This window comes from Hemicordylus capensis, chromosome 6 (genome assembly GCF_027244095.1).
Source record: "Hemicordylus capensis ecotype Gifberg chromosome 6, rHemCap1.1.pri, whole genome shotgun sequence".
Classification (NCBI taxonomy): domain Eukaryota; kingdom Metazoa; phylum Chordata; class Lepidosauria; order Squamata; family Cordylidae; genus Hemicordylus; species Hemicordylus capensis.
Window position 1 is genome coordinate 5,479,886 of NC_069662.1, and position 17,256 is coordinate 5,497,141.

At 49.0% G+C, this 17,256-nt stretch overlaps 1 protein-coding gene across 3 annotated transcripts; it reads right to left on the bottom strand.

Moving 5' to 3' along the window:
• Positions 1 to 4,496: 4,496 nt before the first annotated feature.
• Positions 4,497 to 16,527, bottom strand: REM2 (RRAD and GEM like GTPase 2). Of its 3 annotated transcripts, none has more exons than XM_053266009.1 (6): positions 16,401 to 16,527; positions 15,531 to 15,610; positions 11,958 to 12,244; positions 9,497 to 9,570; positions 6,718 to 6,925; positions 4,497 to 6,286 (listed from the first exon to the last, which is right to left on the bottom strand). In XM_053266009.1, exons 3-6 carry the CDS (start codon positions 12,229 to 12,231, stop codon positions 6,012 to 6,014), a joined length of 831 nt encoding a protein of 276 aa, XP_053121984.1. In that variant the 5' UTR covers positions 12,232 to 12,244; positions 15,531 to 15,610; positions 16,401 to 16,527; the 3' UTR covers positions 4,497 to 6,011. The 3 variants fall into 3 exon arrangements, with proteins under 3 accessions (XP_053121984.1, XP_053121985.1, XP_053121983.1); XM_053266010.1 differs by lacking the exon at positions 16,401 to 16,527 and adding an exon at positions 16,122 to 16,200; XM_053266008.1 differs by lacking the exon at positions 16,401 to 16,527 and having other exon boundaries at positions 15,531 to 16,055.
• Positions 16,528 to 17,256: the final 729 nt, after the last annotated feature.

Below are 17,256 nucleotides of genomic sequence, written 5' to 3' on the forward strand. Positions count from 1 at the left end.
ACACCCATGGCCTGCCCACGTGGGTGCATGCAAGCAAGTACACAGTCATGGACTTGGCTTGGATTGTGGTCCCGCAGCTGTGGGAGGTCACTGGATTCTGCACAAGCGATCCCGTTGACTTGCTCCGTTGGCACTCGCAGCTGCAGCATGTGAATCTTGGAAGCCTTGGGATCCCGCCAGGACAAGAGCTGGGGGCAGACCTCCCGTTCATTTCTGTCTTGGTAACAGAATGTGTGTGGGGAGGGGTGAGAGTTCTCTCCCCCCCCCGCCACCGCCCTGTGTTTGCTTGTTAATAGCTTGACAGATCCCCCCCCCTTTTTTTTTTGAGAGGGAGAGACTGGAGCCATCTTCCCGCAGCCTCTCCCTGCTGTTCTGCTGCCTCCTCCGCTCTTTCTGCAAGAGGGCTTCTCGCCTGCCTGCCTGCCTGCCTGCCCCAGGTGCAGCTTTGGTCTGAATCAGCAGATGGCTCTGAATTCAGGCCATTGCAGTCAGGCAAATTCACCTTCTCCCTGGAGAGCCCTGCCTGCCTTGACTCACCTGGAATCACTCACCTCCACCACCAAAGGTTCTTCCCCAAGGGACCAGTATGATGCCTCACAGTCTAGATACACGTTTTAATTCCCCTCTTCTTCCCTCCCTTTCCCCAAATTTGTATTTCTTCCCCACTATCCTCTTGTTGTCCCCCCGTCCCCCCCTCAAATTAGTCTGGATAATCTAGAATGCCCTACATCCTCGCCTACATCCAGTGTCTGTTAGAAAAGGCTTCCTCGCTGTCAGCATGCCCCCCAAACTGGTACTTGATCACTATGTCAATGAGAACCATTTTGTCTCCGTGGCAACTACCCAGCTGTGGACCACAAGGACGTTTCCATGGAGAAGAGATGCACATCTTCTATCTTTCCCCCCCCCCACTTTTTGTGACTTAGCCCTTCCCCCCACTTCTTCGTTTACCCAAATTTTGGATGCTTGAGCTCTGGAGAAGGTGTGTGTGTGCACGCCTGTGTTTGCTACTGTTGAGAGAGAAGGGACCTCGAGTGTTAGTCTTTCCTGTTGAGGGAGAGGGACAGAATTGTATTCATTAAATGTATACATGAATATGCACTGAAATAAGAAGAGGGAGGACAGACTGTATCTCCTTATCCTGTCTTAGAGGGGTTGGGGATGGTATAAGCTGTGATCCAACATCTGGGGACCCATGTTTGAGTAGACAATCCTCGGCTAGGTGGACCAGAAGTGTACAGCAGATGCACACTGGAAGAGGCAGAACTCCCATGTGGAAGGTTCTAGGTACTTCCAGTTAAGAAGAGCAGCTGCTAGTCAGAGCAGGAAGCCTGGGACAGGTAAGCCAATGGTCTGACTCAGGAGAGGGGTTCAAGAGTCCCCTTGGTTTTCATCCAAAAGCCAGATACTAAATGACTGTTAAGGCATTTTAGTTGCACAGAAGCACTTAAATGCATATTACCCCTGAGCCTCCCACCAGCTAGCTAGCTTTGGGATGTCCGCCATCATCTGAAAAAGGAGAAGTCTTTACATTAGTGACTATGGCCAGTGTTTAATTTGTTGGGCTTTGCGTGAAAGTCTTATCTCTCGGTGACTCTAGACTTTTCCTAGTTCGATGAGGTCTTATTCCCTAGGCTGTCCAATGGGAGAGTTTTTCAAGATTTTGCAGGAAAGTAATTTTTAATGGGGTTTGAGAGTATTTGTTTGGTCTGAGCAAGGTCTAGAACCTTCCTGTGAATAACCATGTTTCTGTCTTTCGCGGTTTGTTCTAGGAGTTTCATGTTAGCCAGTGAAGGTCTGTAGTTTGCAAGCCCATGAACCATCTTATCTCTCTGTGACTCTAGGCTTTTCTTATCTCTATGAAGTCTGTTTCCATGCTTTTCAGTTGAGAGTCCCCCCATGTTTTCCAGGACATTAATGTGTTTCCCCCACCAGGGTTTGGGAGGTTTTTGGTAGTCTGGGTGAGGTCTGGAACCCATTTGTGAAAACAGCATGTTTCTAACTTTTGTGGTTTGGCCTGGGAGTCTGGTTTGGTCCGGGAGTCACTCATTCTCAGGCAGTGAGTGAGTAAGTCATTGAAGTCCAAGCAGCTTTATATTATAGATAAAACGGGCTTGTAATTCGCAAACATTCCTTATCTATGACTCAAGTAGTTTTATAGCTCAGTGTGGGAGTTCCTGGGAAGGTTTCTGAGTTTCACAACTAAAATCAAAAGGAAATAAATATAACAAATCAACTTGTACCTGTATATTCATTGCTATTGCCAACAAAAAAAAAAAAAGTGGAGTACCCCAAACAGTAGCATCCCATAGTTAATACTGATGGGCAAAATCAGTAAATCGCCCTGAGCCACTTTTGGAAGAGCAGTATAGAAATAAAATAAATAAATAAATATTATGCATTTTCTGGGGGTTTTGGATATTTTTTGTCGTCTGGGCAAGGCCTGGGACCTACGTGTAAAAATGGCGTGTTTCTTTCTCCCGTTGTTTGGTCTGGGAGTTGCATGACCGTTAGTGAGGCCAAAGTAGCTTTATATTATTTGAGATACTTGAACTATTTTGAGTACAAACGGTGGCTGACATTAGTTAAATGTCCAAATCGTGGGCACCTAAAATGTCTAGTGAGGGACACAAACTAGCAACTATAAGCTGTTGTTTTCTTAGGGGGATTTGAGACCAAGTTGGTGGTGGTTGGGTTATAGAACTCGTGCCAGAAAAACAAGTGTTCCTCCTTCCGTGCAGGCTGCTAATGTGTGAAGGTAGCCATGCATCTGCTTTGCACTGCTTGGATTAAGGATTTGCTTGAGAGGTAAGATGAGCCTGGTCCTTGCAAAAGCTCTTGGAACAAAGCAGGTACCTCTGCAGTCTTCCAACATACACCTCACTCCCTTCCTTAGCAAGGTGAAGGTTGGATGGGGCAAAAGTCTAGAAGTTGCGGAAGGGGGTGGTTAAGCCTCCAGGGTTTCTTACAAGGATTAACTGGGTTCAGAGACATCATGCTTGCCAGTTGCTGAACAGCAGCAGTGGGAGAAGGAAGCCTACCTTCCCCTCCTGCTTGTGGGCTTCCTACAGGCATGATGAGGTAGGCCTTGGGCCTGACCCAACAGGGCTCTTTTTATGAGGTTGGGATTCTGGAAGTAGGAATTGGAGCAAAAGTGGAGGAGATGCGCAGGCTCGACGGGGAAAGGAGGTTGCTGAAATTGGATCGTCTGCATGTGGAGAGGTGGAGGGGAGATAATGGTGTTCTTTGTTGCAGGTGCAGCTCTTTGAGAGCAGGCGTAGGAGGCCCCCCTGGCAAGAGCTGGCAGCTGGAGCTGTCAGCCTGTCTCCTCTGCTGACAAGGGGAGGCACGGCGTGCATCTTAAGTAGCTCCCTTTACCAGCACCAGCGTTCACTCTTGGGCCCCTTGCCTCCTTCCATTTCTGGGTCTAAACCTAACCGGCTCTTGGCTTCCACCAGAAAATCCTCCTCCTCCCTCCCTGCTGCGATTTTGGGCTGTCCTCTTAGTAGAAAGAAGGCAGCTTCCTATGTTCCTGAGTCAGACCATTGGTCCACCTATCAGCATTGTGTACACAGACTGGCAGCGGCTTCTCCAAGCTTACAGGCAAGAGTCTTTCTCAGCCCTATCTTGGGAGATGCCAAGGAGGGAACTTGGAACCTTCTGCAGGCAAGTATGCAGATGCTCTTCCCCGAGCGACCCCATCCCCTAAGGCAGGCCTGCTCAACTTAGGCCCCCCCAGCTGTTTTTGAACTACAACTCCCATAATCCCCAGCCACAGTGGCCAATAGCCAGGGATTATGGGAACTGTAGGCCAACATCTGCAGGAGGGCTGAAGTTGAGCAGCCCTGCCCTAAGGGGAACATCTCACAGGGCTCACACAGGTAGAGTCCTATTCAAATGCAAACCAGGGTGGACCCGGCTTAGCAAAGGGAACAACATGCTTGCTACCACAAGACCAGCAGCCTGAAGAAGCATGGCTCAGCGTCGAAACCTGGTCACCGTGGCAGGGTCAAACACATGGGGAGAAGGTCTCCGAGCATGTGCAGGAAACGGGGGAGCCATTGAGACAAGTTCTTGCCACAAACCTAAGATCTGACTTCTGAATCCCAGAGGACAATACAGCAAGGAGAGTTGGAGTCCCAGCCCCTGTTCTACTGCTGCCCCAGGGCATTCTCAAACATGGGCCCCTGGGTATTGTTGGACTACAACTCCCATCATCCCTGGCCCCAATGCCACTGTGGTGGAGGTGATGGGAGCTGTAGTCCAATATTATCTGAGGACTCACGTTTGAGAATGTCGGCGCTAGCCGTTTGAGTTCAAGCTCGGTAGTCCCTTTAATCAAGACTCTGTTCCTTCAGCTAACTTGTTTCTGACCCACCATGGCCACATTGCATTGTCAGCCCCTGATTCCCTCTTCCCCATCTTTTAGAATTCTCCCTCCTTGTCCTCTGTACAGGACCAGTTTTATGTTTTGAATGACCTTGAGCACGATGAAATGGTGGTGTAGAAAATGGCTTTAATTGAAAAGTATACAGAACGGTCAGGCACTTGGCCTCATCTTTCTGGGGGTGCAGAAGGTGACACCCTCAAAACTAATACCATTTCTGTCCCTTTAAGAGACGGGGCAAAGCTGTTGAGACTCACGCTTTTAACAGACCTCTTAAAGGGGAGGTTGCACACAGCTGATGGGTAGAACCTCCCCAGTCTGATTGTTAAGAAAATTAAGACTGCTGTTGCATGGCTTTTGAAGATTATTAAAAATTGTACAGAGGTTAAATAATAATCAATCTTCAGGACAACCTAAAACACCAGACTTGTCCCCTGGCTTGTGACGTTAAAGTAGTCATTTTAAAGGAGCAGAGTATAAAACGGCCATTCTTTTGCAGAAGTCTGCTGTTTTTGAATCAGTTGAAAAGACTAACATTGGTGTAAAGCATCAATAAGCAAATAGAGTAAGTTTCCCAAGGCTGAAGTTAGCTGGTTGAACTGAATATCACACAGAGGGGTGCCTTTAAATGCTCTTTAAAGGAGAGGAGCACAAATCCTGAACTCATCCATTATGCCAAAGTATGAAATTAAACTGTTCCCCCAGATGGTGCCTTTAAGAGCCTCTTAAAGGTAAGGGCAAATATTTAAACACACACACACACAGCATTTCTGTCCACTGGTCCCTGTCAAGAAACATTCCAAGGTCGGTGCCTTTAAGCAGGGTTTCTTAAAGGTGAGGTGCACAAATGTGGAAGAAATAATACCTTCTAGCACAAGCCCATGAATGTTAGATCTTCTTTAAGGTGTTGTATGTAGAGGGCAAACTGGTACCTCTAAAGATGTAGCAAATAAGCTCAACAGGTAAGGCTTTGTGCACAAGTCAAGAACAACTGTCTGTCAACTAAGTTCACAGATACAGTAGACAAACACACGCTTCACTCTAGATGTAGTGCCCTTACAAAAATCTCCTCTAAGGGTGTGTGGGCAGGCACCTGAGTGTGACAAGAGGGGGGAAAGCTACAAATCCAGAACAAAGAAATCCTGAGTCCCTGGACAGAAGCACTGCAGTAGGCCTGTCCGGCACCTTTAAGACATTCTTAAAGGTGAAATTCAAAATTACGGAGGACAGAAAATAAAACTCACGGCAGTACCAGGAAAATTCTTTCAAAAGGTGAGAGAGGCACGTGAGTTTCGAGAGCAAGAGTTGCTTGTATATACGCCTTGCACGAACATCATGAAGATTTCCAGAAGCCTGGAATTCTCAAAGGCGCTCTTCCAGATCCAACGGCACAGAGAGGACTAAAACACACAATGCTTGTCTGGTGATGGATTGCAGCTGATTGGAGAGCCGAGGCTGGGAGTATTCTGGGAGTCTTGCTCTGGGCGCAAGAACAGCCAGTGCTCTGGGTCAACATGGCCACCTACTGAGCTCAGGGCAGGAGGGGTGGAGGGGACGACGTGATAGGATGCCTTGTCTTTCTTTGCAGAGTCTCCTTGGTGGCTTCTGGAGGACAATCCATGGCTCAGAGCACAGAAAGGTCGTTGCAGGATTTCGACCTCTGCTTGAAGAAGCGTCCGTTACGGGGCACGAGGCTGGAGAGGAAGCGCTTGGCTTTCTTGGTGAGGCTCTCACGCCGGCCCCCGGCCCCCTCTCCACTGAAGTGGTCCCCCTCGCGCCGGTGGCGGCGCAGCCGGATCTGGCGCACGGCACCTTCAAAGAGCTCTTGGGTGTTGTGGTGCAATGCCGCAGACGTCTCGATGTGTTTGCAGTTCAGCATCACCGCCAGGCTGCGGCCCTCTGCACCGGGGGGGGGGGGCGGCAAAAGGGAGAGAGGAATTTAGCAACTTATCCTGGGTTCTTCTTGCCCAGAGAACAGATTATCTCCACCCCCCTCAGTGTCATGATCTCTGACCCTCCTGCTTCTAATAATGTGGAGCACAAGCCTAACGTGGGATGGTCTGTGTAAGGGCCACTTGGTCCTTAAGGGCTGAGGCTGTAGCAAAGCGCATCCGCCTTGCATGCTGGAAGGTCCCAAGTTCAATCCCTGATAGCATCTCCAGGAAGGGCTGGGAGCGACTCCTGCCCTGAAACCTTGGAGAAGCCGCTGCCAGTCAGTGTAGACAATATTGAGCTAGACGGACCAATGGCCTGACTCGCTATATGGCAGCTTCCTATGTCCCTGTTGAGTGTTTGGTACCACTGTTTGGAGGAGAGAAGAAGCTACTCACCCTCCCGTGAGACTTCCCGGGATCGCGCCAAGTCACTCTTGTTCCCCACCAGGATAATAGGGGGGTCAGTTCGGGGGCTCCCCGCCCGCAGGCGCAGGAGAGTGGGGGGCACCCGTGTGAAACTGCGGCGATCGGTCACAGAGAAAACCACCAGGAAGGCATCGCCGGTCTGCAAGCAGGATTCCTGCATCCATCCTCCAGGATCTCCCTGCAGAAGAGTTTGGTGAGGACACAAAAGGCAAGCGAGGCCAGGTGACAGGTGTGTGGAATTTTTGGCATAGATCTGCATACCACCCACAACCATACTTTATTCGTATATATAGTAACTGTTTATGGATACCACCAGATTCAAGAAAGAATTCCTTGATTAATCATGTGCATTTTAATCAATTAAAAGTGTGTGTGTGTGTGTGTGTGTGTGTGTGTGTATACACACACAGTTATACACTTTAAACAGTTAAATCTGCATATGTATATGGAAAAAAGTGTTCTGAAACAAAAAGAGGCATTCTCTGTTTTTTAGATGAGCCATCATTATATTCTGCTTTTCCTCCCAAGGAGCCCAGAGCGGTGTACATAGTTGAGTTTTTCCTTACAACTGAGAGAGAAGTGACTGGCCCAGAGTCACCCAGCAAGTATCATGGCTGAATGGGGATTTGAACTCGGGTCTTCCCGGTCCTAGTCCAACCACTTCACCACGCTAGCTCCTTTGGATGCTGATGTTGTTGGACTACAAGACCATTGAGGCTGTGGATGATGGGAGTTGTAGTCCAACTACATCTGGGAACCCCTGTGTTAGAGACACGGTGAATATCAATAATCAAGGAATTCCAATAACTGAGATGCAAAGAACTGAGGATTTCACTGCTAAGATTCCCTACTAGTTAAAGGTATTCTGCATATAATTACATAACATTGCATACTGCCATTATGGGAACTCTGTCAGTTTCCACAACCATTTATTTATTGTTATTTATTTTATTCATTGTTAAATTTATACCCCACCTTTCATTAAGAAAATCCCAAGGCGGCTCACAATAAAACTTAAAAATAAGAGTATTAAAAAGACACATTAAAACACTTAGCTAAAAAATATGAAAACAAATCTGATTTTTTTAAAAAAAAATTAAAACATTTGCATATTTGTGCATGCCTGTGGTATTATGCCCCCACCCCACTCCGTGATTCCCAAACAGTTGTGTAATTTTGTATGGGTTTACAGAACTTTGCATACCACCCTCCCACACATCAGGAATGCTGTAAAATTTTGGAACAGATTTCGATGCAAGTACACGTTAAAATACTTTTTGAAAGTGGACCATTCCATATGGCTGTCTAGCTTTGCATATATTTTTGGATACATTCCATGAAAGCATACTAAAACTGATGAGAAGCATTCTCAAGATCTGCTCGATAGTCGTGGGATTTCTTTTTTCTGAGGGTCTCCCTTAGCAACCACTCAGGCCTCTTCGGGAAGGTCTACCTCCTAGTAAGGTTTGTCTCGTTTTTCTCTCTGCCAAGTAACACAAATTCTGTTGTGCACACAGCAAAATTCTGCTACCTATTTAAACTGCAAACATGAGGCTCAGTTGCCTATATTTTATCATTTTGTATAATTTATTCTGCCTTTTGGCTGCCCTCCCCATAACCAAAGTTCAAAGAGGGCACTGGAAACTTACATAGCATCCTCCTCACCCTTGATTCTGAAATGTTTCCTGACTTGGCCCACACATTTCCCCAGCCTTAAGGACTAGGAACTTGATTCTTAAAATAGTCACTCTCAAAATACTGAGTTTAGATTATGGCTGTCACACAGTTAAAGAAATCTTAACCTCCTCACCACAACCCCTGCTGTATTGCCCAGTATCATAAATTTCTTTATACACATTTCTTTATTCTCTTTGCTGATACAATAGTGAGTCAAATGATCTTCCTCGTGAGAGACCTACGCAAAGCTGACCATGACTAAAAACTGGAGGAAGGAGATGTCTTCAAACAACCTGCGGGGTGATGAAGCCTGTCCTTTCAGTTAACACCTGACATGACCCAACACTGCTCCCTGTCCTCAAACTTCCATGCAATCTGTTTTACTTTCTTTCTCCCTCCTTCTCCTCTCCCTTCTTTCTTTTTCTCTATTTCTCTCTCCTCCCCCTCTGGCCCTCCCTTGTTTCTTTTTTCTTTTTCTTCCCCTCTTTCTTCCTCTGCCTTCTTTCTCTCTCTTTCCTCTTCCTCCCCGCTTTCTTTCTTCCCCTCCCTCCCCCCTTTCTCTTTCTCTCTCTGCCCTTCTTCCTCTCCCTCCTTTCTTTCTTTCTCTTCCCCTCCCTTCTTTCTATCTCCTTTCTTCTCTCTGCCTTCCTTCCTTCCTTCCTCTCCCTTCCCCCCTATACATAATGTGTATTTTAACCAATTAATCAAAATTATTATAGGTCTGAGGAACGATTTGCTTTTAGGTGACTGTTCTAGCATACACCATCTTAGAGAAGAGGCATTCTGTCCTGTATGTCAGAGAGAGCTTCTTCTCACTTGCCATCTACATTGTGTAGACATTTTAATTTATATTGAAATAATTTCTCTTTTAAAAATATGTTGCCTGATTTAATTGGACTGGCATCTTGTAAGTTCATTAAAAATATTCATCAGTTAATTTAACCAATTAGTTAAACATTGCAGCCCTGGACTGGACAGAGAATGTCTCCCTCTTGACTGAATCCATCTTTTTCTCGCTGGTGATAATCCTCTGGGTATACCTATCCCAAGGTGAGATTTGTGTTATGTCTACCTGATCCCAGATGTCGTACAGTATCAGGGTGACCTCTTCATCATCCACACAGAATCTTCTTTCGTAGGAATCCTCTGGGAAACAAAAGAAAATGAGGGCACAGTGGAATTATGTGGGGCAGAGATCTCCACAGGTACCTGATCCCTGAAAGTGGTACTGGGGACTATTGTTTGACCCCACGGCATTTATGGTATGCAAAGGTCCCCAACCTTGACTCCCCAGATGTTGCTGGACTACAACTCCCATCATTCTCAGCCACAACAGTCTTGTGATATTTATTTGGCCATTGTGACTGGGGATGATGGGAGTTGTTGTCCAGCAACATCTGGGGACCCAAGGTTGGGCACACCCATGCTAAAAGGTCCCTCCCATTTCCATCACATCCCCCTTACGCTTCAATTTCCACTGGGAGAGGTTGCCCAAAGAGGCAGAAGACATCCAGCTTCTGTTTTCTGTTACATCTGAGTCAGGTGAGGTAGAGGTGGTGCTAAATCAAGAGTCTGGAGACATGTCATGGTAGTTTGTCAGCTCAGGATGGTGGTGCTCAGCCTGTTCTGGATGGGATTGAGACAAGACTGCAGTTTGGTGGTGTTGCTGAGTCCAGGTTTGATACCAGAGACCTGGTGTCAGGGAGTGCCACTACGAACTTTTGGGTCAGCTGCAGCTTTCCCTGGACAGAAATAGCCTTTCTACATACAGCTATCAATGTGGGGGTAACATCAATGATTGATTGCTATCACAGGTTGCATGGAGATCTGCCTTTGGAGACTGATCGGACATTGAGGATGTACCCCACCAGTGCTTGAAGAACTTCACAGGCTCCTGGTCCATTTCTGAGCAGAATCCAAAGGGCTGACTTGTAAAGCCCTGCAGCAAGCTGAAGCAAGTTGCTTCAGCAGGAAAATTTGGGGTAGCAGCCGATTTGAAGCCTTCCTTCCCTCACTTGCTCCCTTCTGCTGTGGCCAGCAATGCTATGGAGCTGCTGGTACCTCTAGCCAGCCCAACTCTATGACTGGCACCACTCTAGCCCAATTATGTGGTTGTAAATCCTTCTCCTTGCCTTTTCTTCCATTCCATTTCCCTCCTCCATGGCTGCTGCCACAGCATTCTCACTCTCCTCAAACCTAGCAGAACGGAGGCAGTGTGGAAGGTAAGCGGACACTGGACAAGCATGCATGGTGGGGGAAATGGGAGGTGGCATTTGACAAAGTGTCTTGAGCCTACACTGGAGGGAGGGCTTTTTAAAAAAATGTTTGTGGAACTCGTTCCTTAGTGAGGCTGACCTGACCTGGCACCTACACATTTTGCACCAGGAGACCAACACTTTTTGCACATGGGCCTTAAGGATAATGACTCCTGCTTCCAAAATGGATTCATCGGAGTTTGAGGGTGACCTTATTATAATACTGTTGCCAAATGTCTGTGTGATCTCTCAGACTGGTTTTGTGGTCAAGTGGTGTTTTGAAGGGTTTGAACTGTACAGAACTTAATTATGTTAGATAAATTGCCCTTTAGAGATCCTTCTGAAGAGACACATGGAGTAGAAATCCGGTCAAGAAAATTATTTTTGAGGAGCGTTACAGGTGGCCCCAGTATTTTAGCAAGACAAGCTCTCTTTCCTCCAAGAAAAATATACAAGGAAAATATATATGTAGTGTCTGTCTGTCTATCGATGGGCTTGGGAATGACTCCATTTCTTTAAGACCTGAAATATATCCCCTCTCTCTCTTTTGTGTGTGGCTCCAGATTTTCTTCTGCCTTCTGTGTCCTTTCAGCCAAGGTTTCTAAAAGTGGTTTAAGGTTAAGTCTTTGACCATTATGCATAGGGATGATGGGAGTTGTAGTCCAACGACATGTGGAGACCCAAGCTTGCGAACCCCTGGTTTAAGGGATCCTCTCTAGAGCAAACATGGTCCACTTCCTACTCCTTGGGGCTAAAAACCTACCTCCAGCACAAAATTCTTTTCTACAAGAGACGCAAGTTTTGGGCGGTATAGAAATATGTCAAATAAATAAATAAATACAAGATGCACCTTGAGAACGGCCCTTTCTCCCCCAGCAGGTGCCTTTAACAGCTCTACAACAGGCAGAAACCCAACAGGGGAAGCTTCCCTACTCCATCTCTCTAGTAGGAAAGGCAGCATGTGTCGAATTCTGCCTGTTGGGCAGAATTCTCAGAGGAGGATGAAGCGCTGTTCGAACTTGCGGTGTTAACGGAGGCTTGTTTTCGTTCATTTCTATGTATTTGTTTAATACTTTAGAGAGAGAGAGAGAGAGAGAGAGAGAGAGAGAGAGAGAGAGAGAGAGAGAGAGCGCGCGAACCGCCTCAAGCAGTACTATACTGGAGAGCGGAGGCATACACATTTTAAATACATAAATGGCACTGCAGGGCTGGATAACCACCAAGAGGGCAACCCTGTGCCCCTCCCACCTCCCGCGCCACCGTCCTGTTTCAACCCACCTGCGTGCTCTTCGTCGTGATGGGCACCCCCTTTCAGGCCTCCAAAGATGGCCGCCAGCGTCGTCTTCCCCACACCGCTCTCGCCAAGGAGCATGACTTTGTAAGGGCCTCGTCCCCCTGCGGGGCTGGCCCCCCCATTGCCGCCCACCTCTGGGGAGCTGGGGGGAGAATCCAGTTCATCCACGGCCGAGGCTCTCACTAGCTGGTGTTTAATGGGCAAAGGCATACTGCCACGCCGTGGTCCGGCCCCCATCAGTGCCGAGGGCAACGCCATGGTGGAGAGGCAGCTGCAGGAACAGGGGTGGGGCACACAAGAGGTGAGGGTGTGAGATTTGCTCTTCTCTGGGGAGCTCTTACCACAGACAAAGCCGCGGGCAGCTGTGAAGGGGTTGGATCCCCTTAAATTTGCCACAGATTTTAAGGATACCTCAAGAGGTAGCCAGAGACATTTATTGTACTCTTTGCCACAAGTATAATGTGTGAAAATGGAGGCTCCTTTTCTCCACCCATGCATGAGTGTGGCCAAGTATTCACGAATATCTCTGGAGAAATCAGAGATTTCTTTTCTTTCTTTTTTCTTTTTGCAGGGGAGGGGGACTATGGTATTTTCCATTTTCACTATATAACACATCAGATAATCAGCCAAGCTTATGCACCAGTCTAGTAAGATGTGGCTGTCTCGGGCAGCACATACGCGCACACGTGTGTGCACACAATTTCCCTATGGCGAGCTCGACACAATGTGTGTGTTTAAAAAAGCCACAGGCGCGCACTCACAGACAGGCTTTCCGTATACACGGGGGGCGGGGGGAGAGGAGAGAGAGAGGGTGTGCAACAGGCAATTGCAAACCTGTTGTACAGAGCTGCAACACGACACCACACAGGCAGATTCGCTTTCATGAAAGTAGAAGCGCATAACCCCGTCTCTCTCTTTCTCACACACAGACAGGTTGAGAGAGAGAGAGAGAGACAGAAAAAACACATCATTGCTAACACTCGACACACACATTCTCTCTCCCGGCTTCGGTTTCTCACACACTCCCCCATCTCACACACATTAATCCTCCATGTACGAAAACAGATGCCCAGGTGTGTACACACACAGACTATTGAATGCCCTCCTCTCCTTGCCCCACAGGGCAAATGACTTTTAGGAGAGACCTGGAGGAAGGAGTTTACTTCATGTTTATGTGTCTGGTTGCCCTCACTGGGGGTAAGATATCAGACGGTGAGGTTTGTTTGGGCATCCTTTGCAGCTTGGCTCGGAGCGCTTTGTTAACACCTGCGTTCTATTTGTGGTTTGTATCTGTGATTTGGGGTGGAGGAGAGTAGTCAGAGTTTAGGGTCCCTTTTTTTGTCTGACTGCGCTTCTGTTCCTTTAACAGCTGCAAGACAAGTGGAAATTCAGCAGGTCAAGCTTCCCCCAACCTGGGGATGCAGTAATGGGGAAAGGCTTGATGGGTTGAATTTCTGCCTGTCATGCAGTTTGTGCGAGGTGCAGGAGCCCTGTAGCAGCAAGCGGAGGGAGAGGATGACCATCTTAAAGAGAGTGTTCTTCCTTTAGGCAGGGAGGTGGACAGCCCTCCCAGCAATAAGAGGACTGTACATATCGTCAGCAAAAAGACACAATAGAGACAGTAATCCTTCTCATCCACAACAATGCCCCGCCCTAGTGCACACACACACACACACACACACACACACACACACACACGGCAATGCATGCACCCCTACAAAAATAAAAGAAGTGGATACCCTTAGGATTCACAATAAAAAATTCCCATAATTTCCATGAACACCCACCTACCCAGAAGCAGAAACAGACCCGGTAGCACGCTTGCACAAATACAGTGAATAACATCAGGACACGACAACGAGCACCTACCCCCTCCTGCTCATAGGAGAACACAGACACACCCACACCCACAAGCACACACTTGTCAGCCCACACAGAGCATTCATGCAACCCCAGCCGACATATGCAACATGAGGACAACATTGCCAGGGACACACAATAGCTCACAACAGGGGTGCAGCTGGCATGCTGGCAGTCAGTCACTGACAACACACACACACTTTCCCCTTCCCACTAACAAGCACACTCACTGGTTGTGCATATAGCATTGCACAGAATCCACTTATGCAATCCATGTGTTGAGTGAGACCCAGATTGGCTAACAGATCTGCAGTATTCACATAAAGGTGTGAACAGGCGTCCGTATGCACACACTCATACCAACTCAAACACAACAGAGGTGTAAGTGTGCACCTCAGCACTACTTGCCCACAAATGCACACCTTGTGCTTATGTTGCCGAATGCACACTGACACAGTATGAAGGCATGCACACTAACTCCAGAATCTTTATTATGGTCACTGACCAGTAGAAGTAAAAATATTCAACAAATGCATGCATGTTTGCATTATGCACATATGCATGCATTATGCACAGTAACACAACCACACTGAACTGAACCAAGAGCATTATGCAGGCACAAGCCACCTCTCTCCACCAGCCACTTCATCCAAATTCTCTCAGTTCCATCGATCCTGGAATGACACATGTATACACACACACACGGCTTCTCATTTGAACAGCCACACACAAGCTCACAAGAGAGAATAACTAAGTGCCACCCTGAAGACAGCTTCATAATCAGTGCATGGATTGAGAATCCTGAAAGACCTCATGCAATTGGAACTATGCCTGTTGCACAAGCATACACATCACACACGGAATGCACATGTTGTGCACTACAGAGCACACAAATCTCACCACACATATGTACATTCTTATTCACACACACATGCTTGTTCTCTGGGGATGCAATTCTATGCCCGCACATCCAGCACACATGTGCACAAAACCAGGCTGGCACACAAATGCCCATGCACAGATGTCAGATTTTCCCTTCTTGTGACACCTGCTGTTGTGAGCGGCGGGATTCCTCTAGAAACAGGCTGTCCATGGTGGTCTGATGTGGCGACCCCACGAGGGGCAACCCGCAAAACTCAATAAGTTGCTGAAATTGCGATAGCATTGGTATAGTAACACAGGAAGCTGCCATATACTGAGCCAGACCCTTGGTCTATCTAGCTCAGTATTGTCTTCCCAGACTGACAGCGGCTTCTCCAAGGTTGCAGGCAGGAGTCTCTCTCAGCCCTCTCTTGGAGATGCCGCCAGGGAGGGAACTTGGAACCTTCTGCTCTTCCCAGAGCGGCTCCATCCCCTTAGGGTGCTCACACTTGTAGTCTCCCATTCATTTGCAACCAGGTGGTCTGATGTGCTTAGTTAAGGGGACAAGTCGTGCTTGCTACCACAAGACCAGCTCTCCTCTCATGCTTGGTATCATGCTTAGGCACAAAGCTCCATTCAGACAACCTGGGTCCTACTGACCCACACCCTCTCTTGGGGCTGCAAAAGCCGCTGGTGGGTCACAGAAGCTCATAGGGGCACACTCGGTTGTACGAACAGGGTTTTCAGTGCAACTCGGTTGTCTAAAAAACAATCCACCATGTGGTAGGTTCAACAAGCCCCCCCCCCCAAAACCCACACCTATGTCGAAAACCTACCTTGCTGGAAGTGTCACGCCTGGTGCCAATCAGAACCCTTCGCCTGGCTGCCTCCGGCTTCCTTTATGACCGCTCCGTGGCTGGAAATGCCATTGTGCATGATAAAAGGGAGACCAAAAAGGGGAAAGAAAAGGTCGGGATTGTGATGCTCGTTCCGGGCAACATCCCAGCAGGAGAAGAACCGTCCAGTGCGCCGGCGGTGTGCGTGGCACCGAAGCCAGCGAAGCCTCCAAGGGGGAGTCCTAGACGGCAGCCGACTTTGCCAGCCCCCCCCCAAGGGAAGGTGCGGGTTGGTTCTGGGGCGCCGCTCCTCCCCCCCGGGCCCCCAGCTGTCTCAGGCACACAGGCGCGCGCGCGCGCACACACACACACACTCCGCTCTGTGCTTCCCATCCCCACGCGGGGCTGGCACACTCATCCTCTGTGTCAGCCTGCCGGCTTGGCGAGGCATCGTCTCTCACAAAGCCAGCTGACAAAGGCGTGTTGACAAAGACCCAAGAGCCTCAGCAGCGCACCCCTGGACGGCTCCCACGTCCTCGCCCCCCCTCCCTCGCCAGAGACCCCCCACACCCCCCCACACCCCTTCCTTACCCTTCTCGCCACCTGCTTTCTAGTAAGAGGGAGACCTCCCTCACCCGCTCCCTGGCCAGATCTGCCTCCTTCCCCCGCTCCCTGCCTTCGAAGCTGCCAAGCTAACCCCCCCCCTTTTAAAATGCCTCCCACTCCCCAGTCTGGGGATGCCCCGCCCTGGCATGCATCCTCAGGTTTGGAAACTGGGAGACACCCCCCCCCCGCGCTCCCCCCCCCCCTCCGACCGGCTCCTGGTGTCGCTTTGCCACTCCCCCGCCCCCCCCCCAATAACTAACCGACCTGTTCTCGCCATCCGCCAGGGTCCACCACCAGCACCACGAGGATGCCGAAGCTGGAGGGGATTCCAGGCGATGCAGCCCAAGTCAGGAGGAAGCCGGGCTGGGGGGGGGGGGGAGGCGGAATTAGCAGGCGGGGATGTGAGCGGATGATGGACAGGTAGACCCAGGCAGGGGGTGTGTTTCTGGAGAGGGGAGGGCATGGAAGGAGACAGAGAGGTGGCACATGATTGGAGGACGGAGGGGCAGGGAGGGGGGGAGAGGAGAGGTCCAGGGAGGGAGGCTTTGCCGGATGGATGGATAGATAGATAGATTAGACGAGAGCATGTACATGTGGGGATTAGGAGAGCCTATCTTGGCAGGCAGGGCTTGCTCAGGAACTGGGTGAGCCAGGTGGAGTATTGGTCAGAAGGGCTGCTTGTTAATATGGGGAGAAGGGAGGGCTGACTGGATGGAGAGAGAGAGAAGGAAGCAGAGGAGAGGAAGAGGAGGAGGAAGAAGTAATCATATATACTCTCTCTGCCTCTGAGGCCCTCCCCCCTCCACAAATAGGCCCTTAAGGCAGTTTGCAGCCCAGCATTATGAAATACAACCTTAAAAAAAAAAGTCGAGAGTTGATGGTCATCTAGCCCACCCCCCTTTGCTATGGGGCAGGGCTGTCCATCCACCAGCCCCTCCCTCTCCCCTCCTCTCTCATTCATCAACCCACCCTATTTGGACCACAGTGGGCCCCAAGTGGAGAGAAGGTGCCACGGAGCAAAGGTCTGCATTCCAGGTGACCCGCGCAAGTTGGAAGAGAGCTGGTCTTGTGGTAGCACACTTGGATTATTGCCCCCTTTGCTAAGCAGGGCCTGCCTTGG

Bases quoted from the DNA above. Each gene is read 5' to 3' on its own strand.
- REM2 (XM_053266009.1), bottom strand. From the start codon at position 12,231: ATGGCGTTGCCCTCGGCACTGATGGGGGCCGGACCACGGCGTGGCAGT. The intron at 9,571-11,957 runs GTGGGTTGAAAC...TTTGTTTCCCAG, and splicing joins TCACGACGAAGAGCACGCAG to AGGATTCCTACGAAAGAAGA. The intron at 6,287-6,717 runs GTGAGTAGCTTC...CCCCCGGTGCAG, and splicing joins CCGGGAAGTCTCACGGGAGG to AGGGCCGCAGCCTGGCGGTG.